Source organism: Caretta caretta, unplaced genomic scaffold (assembly GCF_965140235.1).
Source record: "Caretta caretta isolate rCarCar2 unplaced genomic scaffold, rCarCar1.hap1 Scaffold_32, whole genome shotgun sequence".
Taxonomy (NCBI): Eukaryota; Metazoa; Chordata; order Testudines; family Cheloniidae; genus Caretta; species Caretta caretta.
The window spans coordinates 66,376-81,995 of record NW_027439746.1 but is presented as its reverse complement, the minus strand read 5'-3'; the positions used below and the strand labels follow the sequence as shown (position 1 = coordinate 81,995).

Genomic DNA, 15,620 nt, shown 5'->3' with positions numbered 1-15,620 from the left:
CTATACGTATATCTATTAGAACAAACCACCCCAACCCGCCGCTTTTAAAGGAACCTTTTGGCCCTGTTTGATTTCCCCACGCTGCGGAGAGGTGGGAACAGGCCCCGCCCCCTTGGGGCTGCCCCTAACCTGTCCCCGCCCCCCAGGCGCCGGGCCCGGCGGAGGAGCACCCGGCGGTACGGCGGCTGAAGCGCTGCATCCTGGCCTGTGGCGTGCGGCGGAACTACGGGAAGCTGCTGGCCGGGTGTCGCTCCGTCAAGCAGCGGGTCGGGGTCCTGCGCCGGGAGCTGGAGGCCATTGGGCTGCAGGGTGAGTGGGGGGGGCTTGGGGGCGGGGGGCAGGGAGATGGATGGGGATGGAGGGGGCGGGCAGGGTGGGGATCAAGGAGCGGATGGGGGGCAGACAGGGTGGGGGGGTTGGAGATGGGGCAAGGAGGGAGGGTTGGGGGTACAGGGAAGGGGGACTGAGGTGAGGCAGAAGAAACGGAGGCCCCTGGACTGAGTTGGTGGGGAGGAGCTGGGAGGGGCCGGGCTGGGTGGCTCCCCAGGAGGCAGCCCCCCCCCCCCCCGTTGTAACCCCCGCTCCCCCCAGGGAACCCCTCTCTGGAGCGGTGCCGGGCGCTGCGGCTGCACCGGAGGAGGGGCAGCCGAGTTGGCAGCACTGGACGTGGGGAACATCATCGTCTCTGACGGTGAGGGGGGCAGCCAGGAGGGGGGATGTGGGGGCGGAGGGGGAGGCCGGAGGGGGATGTGAGGGCGGGGGGCAGAGGGGGAGGTGGGCAGGGGAGGGGGATGTGGGGGGCGGGGGGCAGAGGGGGATGTGGGGGCGGAGGGGGAGGCTGGCGGGGGCGGAGGGGGATGTGAGGGCGGGGGGCAGAGGGGGAGGCGGGCAGGGGAGGGGGGCAGCCGGGAGGGGGATGTGGGGGTGGAGGGGGAGGCTGGCGGGGGCGGGGGGCAGCCAGGAGGGGGATGTGGGGGGGCGGGGGGCAGAGGGGGAGGCGGGCAGGGGAGGGGGATGTGGGGCTGGAGGGGGAGGCTGGCAGGCAGGAGAGGAGACATGGGGGGCAGAGGGGGGAGAAGAGACGGGGCAGCCGGGCAGCAATCCAGAGGTGCAGTTGGGAGTGGAAGAGGGGCTGGGGGGCTCGATCCAGGGGTGGGGTTGGGGGGTGGATCCCACAGGCGGGAGATGGGGCTGGGGGTTGGGGCTAAGGGGGATGGATCCAGAGGAGGGGGCGGGGGAAATGTGGGGCTGGGGATTGGGGGGGGACGGGACCCCATCTGGAGCTGACCCCCCTCTACCCCCCACAGGCCGCCCCCGGCGCCGCAACATCTGGAGTCTGTACAGCACCCCCCCCGGCCGTCCCCCCAGCTGCCCCCCCAGACGCCGACGGGGGGCCCCCCATCCCGGTGCCCCACTGACTGGTCCAGCCTCGCGGCGTGATCAGCAGTGACGGGGGAGAGCGACTGAGGCGGGGGGCGGCACCTGGGTATAACACCCTCCCCCCACCCGCTGTGGGGCTGGGAGTTGGGGCTCGCCCCTGCCGTTCCCTGCTTGGAAGGGCCTGTTGTTTGGGGGGGGCATATTGGGGAGGGCTCCCCATTGGAAGGGTAGGATCAGGGGAGCAAATCCGTCTCCCATTCCCACTTGGTAGGGGGCAGGTGTGGGGCTCTGGGGCCAATTTAGGGTGAACACGAGACAGAAATTGGGGGGTAACCCCTGGTGTCTGTCACTTTCTGGGCTGAGCCCACCCAACACCCCAAAACTGGAGGTTGGGGGACCCCCTGAGCCACTAGAGGGGCTCCCTGCAGAGCTGGGAGGCAGCTGTCTGTCCCCAGGGGAACCAGAGGTGACCCCAAAACATTACCACAGGGCCCCTCAATGAAGGATGCTGGGGCAGGGGGCTGGATGTGTCCTGTCTTGGGGGGCACCCCCTAGATCTATAGCCTGGGGGCAATTCCCCCTCCCCATTGTCCCCAAACCCCCCAGTTGTAAATGTCTTTGTTTTATGGGAGTTTTTTATATTATAAAATAAAGTGAATTTTGTAATTTAAGGGGTGAGCGAGCAAGTGCCCCCTAGACCCCCCCACTGCAGCCAGTGCCCCCCCAAACCTTCCACTGTGGCGAGTGCCCCCCAACCTCCCCCAGCCCCCCCACTGCAGCTGACTGCCTCCAGCTGGTTTAATTCAAAGGTTTAATTTTTATTAATGAGCGCTCTCCGCTCGTTAAGTCGGTACAAACCCTGGGTAAGGAATATAGACCTTTGGCGCTATGTACAGAGCTATACAGGGGCTGAGAGCAGATGCCCCCCCCCACTAATGCCCCCGGGGGGGCCAGCAGTTTCGATCTCGTCTCTCTGGGGGGCAGAGAAGGAGTTTGCAGGGGGATGTGACTTGGAAGGCGGCGAGTTGGGTGTTTGTGGTAGGCCTGGGGGGGGGAGGGGGGGTCACACAATGCGGGGGGGGGCTTTTATGCTCAGTGACTCTCCCCCCCCCCCCCTTTAAACACACGCCCACCCCCCGCACACACACACACAGTCTCTGAGGTTAGAAAATGCCCCTTTGTGGGACATCTGCCCCCAAGTCCCTCCTCCAGGGGCCAAATGCAGCCAACGGTGCCCCTCCGGTGCTCAGTCTGCCCCGGCGGGGCAGGTAGACGGGTCCCGGGGCGCCCGCCCCGCCTATCTGTAGCTCCAGAGGGGCACCAGGCCGCGGGTCTCGCTCTCGTAGACGTCGGGCAGCGGGCCGAGGGGCGAGGGCACCATGCGCACGGTGTTCTTGCCGAAGAGCTGCTGCTCGTAAGGCGATGAGCTGGCGCCAGAAGCCGGCGTTGGGCCGCACCACGGGCCGCCGGCTCCGCACCCACTGGTGGGCGTCCAGCAGGCTGAGGCGGTGGTACTTCATCAGGTAGGCGATGCAGAGCGAGGCCGAGCGGCTCACGCCCGCCACGCAGTGCACCAGGGTGCGCCCATTGCGCTTGCCCGTCTGGTGGATGCGGTCGGCCACCGAGTCGAAGTAGAGGGCCAGGGGGGCGTGGGGCAGGTCGGCCACCGGCACCTTGACGTAGTCGATCTCGGGCCAGTTGGCGTTGGGGAGCTCCATGGTGGCGTTGACCACGCAGGTCACCGCCCGGGCCCGCACCAGCTGCCGGTTGGCGGCCGCGTTGCCGCTGCAGAGGTAGAGGCAGGGCGAGATCTGGGCGATGCCCCCCAGCGCCGGGACCGCCCCAGCCCCCGGGGGCCGGCTTCGCCGCGGGGGGGGGGCTGCGCCGGAAGAACCCGGGCGTCCGGAATTCATGGTGGAGGCCTCGGAGTACATGGGGGACAGCTGGGGGGAGAGAAAGGGGGGGCGTTCAGGGGGGGGCTCTGTGCCCCCCACAGCCAGGGCCTGCCCGGGGGCGGAGACCCCCTGGAGGGCACAGGCCCCAGCTCCACCCCACCCCCCATCCACCTGTGTTCCCGCCCCCCCTGGGGCAGGTACCAGGCCCCACCGGTCTCCATCCCTTCACATTCCCCCCTCCCTGGGGCTGGGGAGCAGAGTCCGAACGTTCCCGAGTCAGCCCCCCCAGATTTCTCCAATGCGGGGGGGGGGGGGGGGATACACGAGAGCGGACGATCCTGCGCCACCCACCGCCGGACGCCTGGGTCCTCCCGCAAATCCCGAGGCGAGAGCCCTCCCCACCCCCTCGCCCTGGCTCCGCCCCAGACGCCCCCGCTGTGGGGATGCAGGGAAGAAGTAGGGCGGGATCTTGGGGGAGGGGGGCACAGTCCTGTCCCCCCCCCCCCCGGCCGGGGCATCCTACCTACCTCCGCATGGCCCAGCCGCTCCCCGCGTGGGGCTAGCGGGGCAGCCGGGAGGCCGCCTCCACCCCGCCGCGGAACCCAGGCATCCGAGTCTGGGAGCCGCGGGGGCGGGAGGGGGCTGCAGGGCTGATGCGCAGAAACGGAGGGGGGAGGGATGGGCCCAGCCCCTTAAAGGGCCAGAGCGCGACTGCCAGCCCCGCCCCCCCAGCCCTGCCGCTGCCCCCCACTCCCGACCCGCAGCCCCCTGCCCGCCCAGCCCCGCCCCCCCAGCTCTGCCGCTGCCCCCCACTCCCGACCCCCTGCCAGCCCCGCCCCCCAGCCCTGCCGCTGCCCCCCACTCCCGACCCGCAGCCCCCTGCCCGCCCAGCCCCGCCCCCCAGCCCTGCCGCTGCCCCCCACTCCCCGACCCGCAGCCCCCTGCCAGCCCAGCCCCGGCCCCCCCAGCTCTGCCGGTGCCCCTCACTCTGACCTGCAGCCCCCTGCTAGCCCAGCCCTGCCGGTGCCCCTCACTCCCGACCCGCAGCCCCTAGCAGGGGAGGGGAGGCAGGGAGCTTTTGCATCAAGATCCCAGGCTGACATCACCTCTGTCCCCCCACTTTCGCCAGGGAACCCAGCACCCCCTTTGTCCCTGCACCCCAACAATTCCCTGCCCCCAGAATCCACCTGATCCCAATTCCCCCTGCACCCCATCCCTCATCCCATGCATCCCCCTTTCCACCCCCCACAATCTCCCCACATGCCCTCCTCCGTCACACCCTCAAATCTCCCACCCCCCAAAATCCTGTGCCCCTCCTACCACCAGGGCCCTGTCACCCCAAACATTACCCCACTAGCCTGCCCCCCAATTCACCCCATCCCCTCTACTGACCCTGCCCCACTTCAGACCCAGCCTCCCCTCTGGGAGAATTGGGGTGCCTCTGCCCCCCCACCACATTACTTCAGGCTGTGGGGCTCCCCCTTACCTGGCGCTTGCCTGCTTCCACTAAACTGCTCTCTGTGGGGGGAAATGCCCCGGCCCCACAGCAGGGGGAGGATACCCGGCAGTCAGGGGGAGGAAAAGGGGGTGCAGCAAACGGGGGCCCCTTTCGCTCCTCTCCCCGCCCAGCTCTGTGCTTCACCCCGTCGGGCTGCTCGCCCAGCGCAGCCTTCACTCCGGCCCAGGGCCCTATATACGCTGGGGCCCCCCCGGCCCCGGCTGCGTTGGAGGTAACAATGGGTTGCCATGGTAACAGGATGCGGGGGCGCAGGGGGGACCGTGCGTCAGCTGCTGACACAGAAAGGAGAAGGGGGGGCAGCTTCCGGGTTCCCCGATGCCTCCAGCCGCCCCTGGCCCCTCCAGGGGGCACCGGCCCCACCTGGCCACAGGGTGGCACTGGCTGGCTCGGGGGCAGGGGGCCTGTGCTGGAGGGGGGGCCACCGGCCCAGGTGGCAGCAGGTTGAAGTCTCTCTCCACCCCCTCATCAGCCCCCATCCTGAACCCCACAGGGAGTCACGAAGCTGCCGGTCCCCCCACACCCAGCGCGGCCGCAGGGGGGCACGTGAGTCACCAGGCTCCTAGGGAGAGACTACTGCCGGATGGGAGTGAGGGGCGCCAGCATGGCTCGGGGGGGGGGGGCAGAGGCTGCGGTCGGGAGTGAGGGGCACTGGCAGAGTGGCGGGGGCAGGGCTGGGCTGGCAGGGGGCTGCGGGGGTCGGGAGTGAGGGGCACCGGCAGGGCTGGGGGGGTTCAGGGCTGGGCTGGCAGGGGGCTGCGGGTCGGAGTGAGGGGCACCGCAGGGCTGGGGGGTTCAGGGCTGGGCTGGCAGGGGGCTGCGGGTCGGGAGTGAGGGGCACCGGCAGGCTGGGGGGTTCAGGGCTGGGCTGGCAGGGGGCTGCGGGTCGGGAGTGAGGGGCACCGGCAGGGCTGGGGGGGTTCAGGGCTGGGCTGCAGGGGCTGCGGGTCGGGAGTGAGGGGCACCGGCAGGGCTGGGGGGTTCAGGGTTGGGCTGGCAGGGGGCTGCGGGTCGGGAGTGAGGGGCACCGGCAGGGCTGGGGGGCAGGGTTGGGCTGGCAGGGGGCTGCGGGGTCGGGAGTGAGGGGCACCGGCAGGGCTGGAGGGCAGGGCTGGGCTAGCAGGGGCTGCGGGTCGGGAGTGAGGGGCACCAGCAGAGTGGGGGGGGGGCAGGGCTGGACTAGCAGGACTGCGGGTCGGGAATGAGGGGCACCGGCAGGGCTGGGGGCAGGGTTGGGCTGGCAGGGGGCTGCGGGTCGGGAGTGAGGGGCACCGGCAGGGCTGGGGGGCAGGGTTGGGCTAGCAGGGGGCTGCAGGTCAGGAGTGAGGGGCACCAGCAGAGTGGGGGGGGGGCGGGGCTGGGCTAGCAGGGGCTGCGGGTCGGGAATGAGGGGCACCGGCAGGGCTGGGGGGCAGGGTTGGACTGGCAGGGGGCTGCGGGTCAGGAGTGAGGGGCACCGGCAGAGTGGGGGGGGGGCGGGGCAGGGCTGGGCTAGCAGGGGCTGCGGGTCGGGAATGAGGGGCACCGGCAGGGCTGGGGGGCAGGGTTGGGCTGGCAGGGGCTGCGGGTCGGGAGTGAGGGGCACCGGCAGGGCTGGGGGGCAGGGTTGGGCTAGCAGGGGGCTGCAGGTCAGGAGTGAGGGGCACCAGCAGAGTGGGGGGGGGCGGGGCTGGGCTAGCAGGGGCTGCGGGTCGGGAATGAGGGCACCGGCAGGGCTGGGGGGCAGGGTTGGACTGGCAGGGGGCTGCGGGTCAGGAGTGAGGGGCACCGGCAGGGCTGGGGGGCAGGGTTGGGCTAGCAGGGGCTGCAGGTCAGGAGTGAGGGGCACCAGCAGAGTGGGGGGGGGGCGGGCAGGGCTGGGCTAGCAGGGGCTGCGGGTCGGGAATGAGGGGCACCGGCAGGGCTGGGGGGCAGGGTTGGGCTGGCAGGGGCTGCGGGTCAGGAGTGAGGGGCACCGGCAGGGCTGGGGGGCAGGGTTGGGCTAGCAGGGGGCTGCAGGTCAGGAGTGAGGGGCACCAGCAGAGTGGGGGGGGCGGGGCAGGGCTGGGCTAGCAGGGGCTGCGGGTCGGGAGTGAGGGGCACCGGCAGAGCTGGGTGGACCCAGGTGTCCGGAGGGCGAAGAACGGCTCTGGATAAAGGCAGTGGGTGAGGGCAGGGTCTGCCGGGTTTTGTCTCTGTTCCCCACTTGGGGGTCCTGGTTTGGGGGTCAGGAGGGCAGCGTCTCCTCCTCCTTGCGGCCCCCAATCTGCCGACTGGCTCGGGCGGAGTCTTGAGGACAATCTGCCCCCGGGGGGCAGGACGGCCCCTCTGTGCAGTGGGAACCTGGGGAACTCACCACCACAAGGCACGCTGTAGCAAAGGGCCCAGCGCGCCTCAACTCAGGATTGCAGCCTAGAGGGATCACGACCCCCCCTTCCATCCTGCTCCCCACCAACTGCTCCGACCCTGCCCCCCGCATTGCCTCTGGTTGTTTCGAGGGCCCCTCCCCGCTTGCCCAGCTGCTGGGATGAAGGGGGTGGTTGGGGCAGGTCTGGGCTCTGAGCCGCTGCCCCACCCACCCCACATCACAGACACACACACCCCCCCGGACATGAGCACCTTGGGGCAGGAGGTCTCAGGCAAGGGGGGAGGCATTTCCTGGGGAGGCACCGCCCCTCACTGCCAGCATCCTGCCCTGGTTGGACAATGAGACACAGAGCCCTGCCTCTGAAAAGGGGCCACTTCCTGTGAGGAAATGACCCAGCAGGGAATGACAAAACAACAATTCACACCTTCTCCTGGGAGGAACAGCCTGCTGGCAAAGGCGGTCCCATGTCCTGCCCCTGTGGCAATACAGGAAGTCCCGCCTCCTCCTGCGTGGAACAGCCTGTGGGCAACGAAGTCCCACCGCCTGCCTCGATAGCAATACAGGAAGTCCCACCTCCAGCCCTGATGACAATACAGCACGTCCTTACCTCTCACAGCAGAATACCAGGGTCCACACACCCTTGAATAGTGGGCGTAACAGGAAGTCCCGCCTCCTGGAGGAACAGGATCCTGCCGACTGAGTGCCCAGGATGGCCATATCTGCAAAACACTCCTGAGCCATGGGGCCCCTGCCCCAGCCCTCGGGAAGGCCCGACTCACAGACACACACACACCCGTGTCAGAGGTCCCAGCCAGGCCCTCAGGGAGACCATCCTGGGGTAGGAATTTCCCCTGCTGCCCCACCTGCAGGATCTCCCAAGGTGGTGTTTAGGTAGGGCCTCCAAATGGTAGAGAGCCCCACCCTCTTTAAGGACAGAGTGTCTCGCACTAGGGGGCCCAGCTTGAGGCCTCGGCTCAGCATGAACCAGGCAGAAGAAAGGAGACGCCAGAGGGCAAGAAACACATTTATTGCAGCAGAAACACTGGACAGACCCTTCCCCCGCCCCCAGTTCCCCTCCCCCCCGTCCTCCCCCAGGCTGTAGGTTCTGCCCCCTCCGGGCAACACAGGGGGACATTTCCTGCTTCCCCAGCCCCTGGTGGGGGCGGAGCCATAGGTGTGATGGAGGCAGCTGTGCTGAGATCCTGACAGCCGTGGGGCCCATTCCCCTGCCCTGGGGCCGGAGAGGAGCCGGCGCCCTTTGAAGGGAAAGGCCCCGTGCCCCACTGGCTGACCCCACTAGTCCGTCACTGTTTTCCCTCCCGCATCTCAGTCCCCTGAGCTGGTATCTGGGCTGGAGCGTCCTTGGTGCAGCCGGATCCCAGCGCCAGCCCAGAGGATGCTGGGAAGGGGGCAGGGCCCCACACCTGCCAGCCCCACCCCGGGGGTCAGTACTTGCGCTGGTGCAGGAAGAGCCCCGAGGGGCGCTGTGGGGATGGCGCCTCCTCCCGGTCCAGCTGGAAGAGGTCGCGGCCCGTGCGCAGGATCTGCTCCTCCAGCTTCTTGTGCCGCTTCATGTCCGACAACACCTTGTCCAGCCGGGCCTCGCGCTTCTGGCTGCGCGAGCCGCCTGGGGGGGAGGGCGGCATCAGGACCCCAGGGTCTATCCCAGCTCAGGGAGCGGAGGGCGGTCTAGGGGGTTAGAGCTGGGGGGCTAGGAGCCAGGACTCCTGGGTTCTAGCCACGGTTCTGGGAGGGGAGTGGGGGCTGGGAGCCTCCCAGCTCTGTTCGTACCTGGTGTTCTCCTGCGATCAATCAGGGAGCTCTTGGGCGTCAGAGGCTCATCGTCAAAGTCAAACTCAGTCGGGACCTGGGGCCTGGAGCACAGAGAGCGGAGGGGGTTAAAGACCCAATAGAGGGGGAGGGGCAGCCCCAGACGCTCAGCCCCCTGCCCTGCCTTGCCCAGTTAGTGCCCCTCAATGCCAACCCACAGCCCCCTGCTAGCCCAGCCCTCCACTCACTTTTCCTCCTCCTCCTCTTCGCTCTCGGGCTGCCCATCAGACCTCTCCTCCTCCTCGCTGTCGGGCTCGGGGGTGGGGGCCCTGCGGGGCAGGATCTCGGCCTGGAGTGGCAGGGCGCCCTCGGCAGCGATCTGCTCGTAGAGGCGTCTGATCTCCTCGGGCGGCGGCATCCAGGCCTCTGGGGCCTCCAGCTCCTCGTCGCTGCAGGGGACACACCACCCAGCCTCCTCCCCCTGCCCCCGCTCCTCCACCTCTTCCGGCGCCGGCCCGTCCTCTCCCGCTGAAGCCGGCACTGGCTCCAGGGCATCCTCCACCGCCAGGGACTGCATCCCAGAGGTCACCTCGCCCTCCTCCACTGTTGTGGCCTCCATGGCGGGACGGGGCCAGGCTGCAAGGAGAGAACCATGGTTAGAGCATGGCTGGAGACCCTACAATAACAGCCCTGAGCTTAGATGCCAGTCACACCAACGCGGCGGCCATCTTGGGGCTCGCCACCTGCCAGTCACGCCAACGCGGCGGCCATCTTGGGGCTCGCCACCTGCCAGTCACGCCAACGCGGCGGCCATCTTGGGGCTCGCCACCTGCCAGTCACGCCAACGCGGCGGCCATCTTGGGGCTCGCCACCTGCCAGTCACGCCAACGCGGCGGCCATCTTGGGGCTCGCCACCTGCCAGTCACGCCAACGCGGCAGCCATCTTGGGGCTCGCCACCTGCCAGTCACGCCAACGCGGCGGCCATCTTGGGGCTCACGCCAACACGGCGGCCATCTTGGGGCTCACGCCAACACGGCGGCCATCTTGGGGCTCATGCCAATGCGGCGGCCATCTTGCGGCTCACGCCATCCTTGTCATGCCATGGCAGCCATCGTGGCCGTGGCCCCTGATGTTCACGCCAAGGTGGCAGCCATCTTGGGGCCGCCCCAACTGACCCTGCTGAGGGCTCCGGTCCCCGGCCAGGCCCACACTGGGGCTCCCAAGGGAAGCTGGGGGGAGGGGGGGGTCACATCCCAGCCACTGGCTGACAAGCAACCCAGGCCCCCGCCGCCATTTTGTGAAGCCTCTTGCTCAGGGCCCACCACTGCGCGTGCGCCACCCGCGCCATACCACGCGCATGAGCGACGGGGCCCGTACTGCGCCCCTCTCAGAGCGTCTTCGCCTCACTGCGCATGCGCCTCGTTCCAGTCGGCGCGGTCGCGCGCACAGCTCAGCGGTCTCGTCTTTGTCTTTCTTTAGTGCGCATGCACCACACCGCTCCCCCCCCCGCTGTTTGCGCATGCGCTCTTTATACTCACCATTCAAGTGCGGAGGCACTACTGTCTCAGTACGCATGCGCCACTGCTATGCTCTCCCCGACTTCAGCTCGGTTCCAACTTCCGCTCCCAGCCGCGGCGCGTGCGCCCGCCCCATCCCGCGCTCCTGATTGGTCGGCGTGACCGAAGGGGCGGGGCTAGCGCCCAATGCAAAAGGACTGGAGTCTGAACCGGACCCGAAGGAGAACTGGGGCTGGAGGCGGAGTCGGGGAGTGGGAGGGGCCGGTGGGAGGAGTCTGTGGCGGGTAGGAGGAGTCTGGGGCAGGGGTGGTGGGCGGAGCCTGGGGTGGGTAGGAGGAGCCTGGGGACAGGGTGGTGGGCGGAGCCTGGGGTGGGTGGGAGGAGCCTGTTGCTGGTAGGAGGAGTCTGGGGACGGGGCGGTGGGAGGAGTCTGTGATGGGTAGGAGGAGTCTGGGGATGGGGTGGTGGGCGGAGCCTGAGGTGGGTGGGAGGAGTTAGGGGAGGAGGGTGGATGGGAGGAGTTTGGGGATGGGGTGGTGGGAGGAGCCTGGGATGGGTGAGAGGAGGGTGGGTGGGAGGAGCCTGGGGTGGATGGGAGGAGTTAGGGGGGAGGGTGTGGGGGAGGGGTGGATGGGAGGAGTCTGGGGCAGGTGGGAGGAGTCTGGGGAGGGGATGGTGGGGACACTCTGGGAGGAAGCAGAGGGGGGAGGATCCTGGAGCAAGGCATGCTGCTGGAGGAGGCAGGTCATGGTGGAGGGAGAAGAGGTTGGGGTTTGGGAGGGTCCTGGGCAGCCCCGTCCCTACCAATTATGGGGCCCTAAGCAGCCGAGCACCTGCTCCCCCCCACAGAGGGTCTGGGCTGCGCTCAAGGCCTGTGGAGGCAGGCGCGTTGGGGGGCCCCATAGGCCCAGAGCAGCCGGGGGGGTTAGTGGGGGGCCTGGTGCCAGCAGCAGGAAGCGGAACGACCTGGCCCCAGCCTGCTCCGCTCCCCCCGCCCCCGCCGTGTCCCTTGGGGGGAGGGCTCCGCCCCCTCCCGCCCCGCACTCACCGGCGCTGGGAAGCGGAGCAACGCAGCGGGGAGCCAGAGGAGTGGAGTGGGCTGAGGCTGGGTTGCACTGCTTCCTGCCACTGCCGGTGAGTGTGGGGGTAGGCCTGACCCCTGCTGCCAGCGCCAGGCCCCCTCACTAATCCCCTGGGCTGCGTCTGTTGCTGGGGGAGGGGGCTTGGGAGAAGGGGTGGAAAGTGGGGGCGGGAAGAGGCGGGGCAGGGGTGGAGGGAGTTGTCCTGGGCCCCGCACCCACCTAGAAACGTCCCTGCGCCTTGCAGGGGGCGCACCCCACAAGGGAGCCAGCTGGAGGATGGTACTGGCTGCCAGCACTGCCGCATATGAAGCACGCAGCTCTGTAGGGCACCATGAAATTTGGGGCAATTTGGTGCCCCAAATTCTGTGGTGCCCTATGCACCTGCATATTCTGCATATGTCTAAGGACGGCCCTGGTCCTGGGGGCAGAGTGCAGTGGGGAGCTGGGTGGAAGAGGTAGGAGTCACAGGGGGCCCTCCGCAGAGATGGGGGGCTGCCTGGAAATAGAGGGTTTATGCGGGGACCCTTGTCGGGCAGTGCACAGTGGGGGGGGGGACGACAGGGAGACACTGGTGTCGCTGTCTCTCACTCCCCCCTCCCCGACAGCCGGCCCATCCTCCCAGCAGGCACTGGGCCATCTGATGTATTCCTTCTGTGAGCCCAGCCCAGGCACCGGAAACGTGGTAATTGGGGTGGAATACAAGGGCCCTAAAGTCAGAGGTGTTAACCCGACCCTGTCCAGCATTGAACGGGGGGTGGAGTTTGGCATACAGAGACCTCAGCATGCCAGGGGCCGCGGCAAACACCCGCTCCTCAGCCTTTCAACCTTCTGTTACAGGTACAGAAAAGAAGGCAAAACTGTTGAAGCCTTTGAGGTGAAATATTACAGCAGCTTTAGTTTTAACAACATCCCCGGTTCCCTCTGACTTTGGTTGTGAGGAGTCTTTAGAAAATAAAATCCCACCTTGACATGACCACCTTCACCAGACGAGGACATTCCCGCAGAGACGTACATTGCGTCATGGAACAAGCCACCCAGCTACCCCAAGAAAACCTGCTGCAATACAGAAATAAAAGCCCTGGAACCGCACACCCCCAATTGTCACCTAGCACCTTACCCTGGAACCCACACAGGATATCATCAAACAACTGCAGCCCATACTCGATGGGGATTCCATCTGAAAAATCTTTCCTGAGTTCCCTTTTTGGCCTTCAAACAACCCCCTGCCCCCTCTCCAAGCTCATCAGAAGCAAGCTCCTGAGAGGTGAAACCAGAAATCGGTGGGCTCTCGAGTGAACTCACACAGGAAAATGATAAAAGACAAAAACACCACATCACGGTGAACAATTGTCACAGAATGATCACTCCATATCTGACTTCTCCATCCTTGTCCTGAAAGGAAACCTGCACAAAACCTTCAAAATATAGCCTGGGAGCTTAAATTCATAACTCAACCTGACACCAAAAACCATGGACTCAGTAGAGACACTGGATTTATGGCTCATTACAACAATATGTAACCCACAAACCCTCCTTTGTCCTCGGACTGCAGAAGCCTTAGCTGCCCACCTCACTTTGAGTGGTCTCTTGTAACATGTGCTCCTTGTGCTAAACGATCCACTCTGCCTTCTATTTAGCTGTGACCCTCAGAGTACCTTTCTCAGCCCTGAAGACGAGCTCTGTGGAGCTCAAAAGCTCGTGTCTCTCACCAACAGAAGTTGATCCAATAATGGATATTACTTCACCCACCTTGTGGGCTGGTCTGCACTGGAAATATACATCGGTATAGTTACATCTCTCAGGGTTGTGAAAAATCCACACCCTGGAGCAATGCAGTTATCCCAACCTAACCCCCAGTGCAAGCAGTACTAGGTCGATGGAAGAATTCCATCTCGGAGAGGTGAATTATGCACCGATGCAGCATTTTAGGTGTACACTTACCCTCAGTCTTTACATGGCAACAACTGTTCTTTTGGGGGCAAAGGGACGCAGTCAAAATGAGTTGGAGCTGCAGTTGCTGTTGCTGTTAAAATCCGATCCCATTTCCTCCGAGACAAGACAAACAAAAGGAGAGACAGGAACAGCAAAGACAGAGGACACAGCTTCTGGTTATTATGAGAAACATGGGTCCAGCCCCTGGTGTGACCAGCCACGCTGAGACCTGGAAAACTTGGGCCAGTATCGAGCTGTGCAGAACAGTGGTTTAGCTGCCTCTCTGGTCACAGGCTCAGAGCTGGGTTGCAAGATATAGTCTTGGCCAACTAAGCCAAAAGGGAGAGAGACAGGATGGTGAAAAAATAAGGTGGGGAAGGAAAAGGACATGTGGTGCGGGGGAAGGTGAAAAGGGTGAGTGACACAGAGGGGTGACAAAGTCTCCCACCCCAGGGGGTGGTTAGGATTTACCCAAAGCAGGTGGAGGTGGCTACATCATCTGGGTCCCTGTCTGGGCTAGTCTGGTCATGACATCCCTCAGGATCAAGACAGTGAAGGCTTAGCAGAGTGATGGTGGATGCTGGGGTCCCAGGGGACAGTGAGGGTGGCAGTCATGATGGTGACACTTGTTCCTTTCTGTTCTGATTTTCAGTCGGCCAACATTGCTGCCGTTCTCCCCACAAAGTCTCTTTGAGGCCCTAAAAGGGAGTGGTGGCTGGAATGGCCAATCCCCTCATTATTTTGTTCACCCATTTGGCCAAGTTTCCAATCATTGATTTCCAGTTTCCCATTTCTTTTGTTCACAGGCATGATCTGAATACAGTTCTGGAGTTAGATCGGGAGGGACAAGAAAAGCAAAAACAGATTTTGTTTGGACTAATACAGTCTGTCACCCTTTGGCACCTTTGCCCATCATCATTTGCTGTTGTAGGTTACTGTGACATCTCATGAACGTTCACTCCCTTCTCAATTGTGGTCTCTATTAGATAAAAACAAACCTTCGTTAATCAGTTTGGTTAATGGATTTCCCCATACCACCATCCTTGGGGCTCTTTGAATTCTGATGGCTTAACTACACAAAAGGACTCGAGCTACATTTGATTGTAGAGAATTGTATTAACTATCCTTAAGAGCAACATATAGGGATAAGAAGGCAAAAATACCAGCAGTATAGTTTTGCTAACAAACTAGAAAATTGGCCTATACGATAATGGGCCTATCCAAGTTTCAGGAATCACATAACAACTGCAATAGAAAAGAACACTTATTCACTCAACATCTGTTCTGGGAAGGTGACTTTGTCCAGGTGATCAACCCCAGTGTTGCTAACACAGAGGAAAAAATAATCCAAAGGTAAAACGTAAGACAGTCTGGGCAATTATTTACATCTTAATTCATCAAAGTCTCCTTTGCAATGGATCTATACCAGTCAACCCTTTTAACCTAGTTCTCCAGGAGTTATATGAGCCCCCGAATCTGCTTAACACTATCTAACTTGAACTCCTACGTTTAGGCTTGGAAGGATTCGATTTTTATTGGTCAATGTCAGTAAATGTCGATTTCACCACACGCGCCAACCGACGAAGCAGTATTTCCGTCAAGTAATCATCTAAATGAACAGTGAGGCAAAGTAGGAAAAATGCTGCTTGTGAACTTCCTAGTTTGATGTCAGGCTACTGACTTTGTATATTTTGGCACATGATGTTAACAATTAGTTTGTTCGTGGTTATAAAGCTTTCACCTTTTCATCTCAATGCCTGCTGTCATTAAATCATTATTGTCTGACTGCCAATAATTTCCCACAACTGTGAACATTTAAAGAGATTTAAAAAATTAAAATGTTTAAAAACAAACTTCAATATTAACAGTCAACTTTATTTATACAAAATCTGCCTCCCTTCCTATATTTATGTTGGATGCATGGACTGAGTTCCAAAGGCCACACGCTTTGTTCTTGTGTTATGTCTGTAGACACCTAGACCTTGAAAAGCAGCATGAAATGATTAATTGTGGTAGACACATGCACAGTCCTTCACAATCTTAAATAACAGTACATTGTTTAGTTACTGTATAACGGGGTTCAAAAAAGAATTAGATAACTTGGGGGGAGGGATAGCTCAGTGGTTTGAGCATTGGCCTGCTAAACCCAGGGTTGTGAGTTCAATCCTTGAGGGGGCCAT

General features: G+C 63.5%; 2 protein-coding genes and 1 long non-coding RNA gene across 5 annotated transcripts; 1 reads left to right on the top strand and 2 right to left on the bottom strand.

The window, feature by feature from the left end:
* Window positions 1–2,192: 2,192 nt before the first annotated feature.
* Window positions 2,193–3,937, bottom strand: LOC125637676 (dual specificity protein phosphatase 14). The gene is given in 3 exon segments (XM_048852479.2): window positions 2,193–2,800; window positions 2,802–3,323; window positions 3,803–3,937. Coding segments are annotated over 2 exon segments (636 nt in total). The 5' UTR covers window positions 3,315–3,323; window positions 3,803–3,937; the 3' UTR covers window positions 2,193–2,677.
* Window positions 3,938–5,043: 1,106 nt separating this feature from the next.
* Window positions 5,044–15,293, top strand: LOC142070509 (uncharacterized). Its single transcript, XR_012666366.1, has 2 exons — window positions 5,044–5,337; window positions 12,346–15,293. It is a non-coding gene; the product is annotated as an uncharacterized LOC142070509 (long non-coding RNA).
* Window positions 8,150–10,589, bottom strand: LOC125637675 (PAXIP1-associated glutamate-rich protein 1A). 3 transcript variants are annotated; one of them, XM_048852475.2, is made up of 4 exons: window positions 10,448–10,589; window positions 9,157–9,544; window positions 8,930–9,012; window positions 8,150–8,765 (listed from the first exon to the last, which is right to left on the bottom strand). In XM_048852475.2, the coding sequence occupies exons 1-4, from the start codon at window positions 10,482–10,484 to the stop codon at window positions 8,584–8,586; spliced, it is 690 nt and encodes a 229-aa protein (XP_048708432.1). In that variant the 5' UTR covers window positions 10,485–10,589; the 3' UTR covers window positions 8,150–8,583. The 3 variants fall into 3 exon arrangements, with proteins under 3 accessions (XP_048708432.1, XP_048708434.1, XP_048708433.1); XM_048852477.2 differs by lacking the exon at window positions 10,448–10,589 and adding an exon at window positions 10,260–10,410; XM_048852476.2 differs by lacking the exon at window positions 10,448–10,589 and adding an exon at window positions 10,085–10,241.
* Window positions 15,294–15,620: the final 327 nt, after the last annotated feature.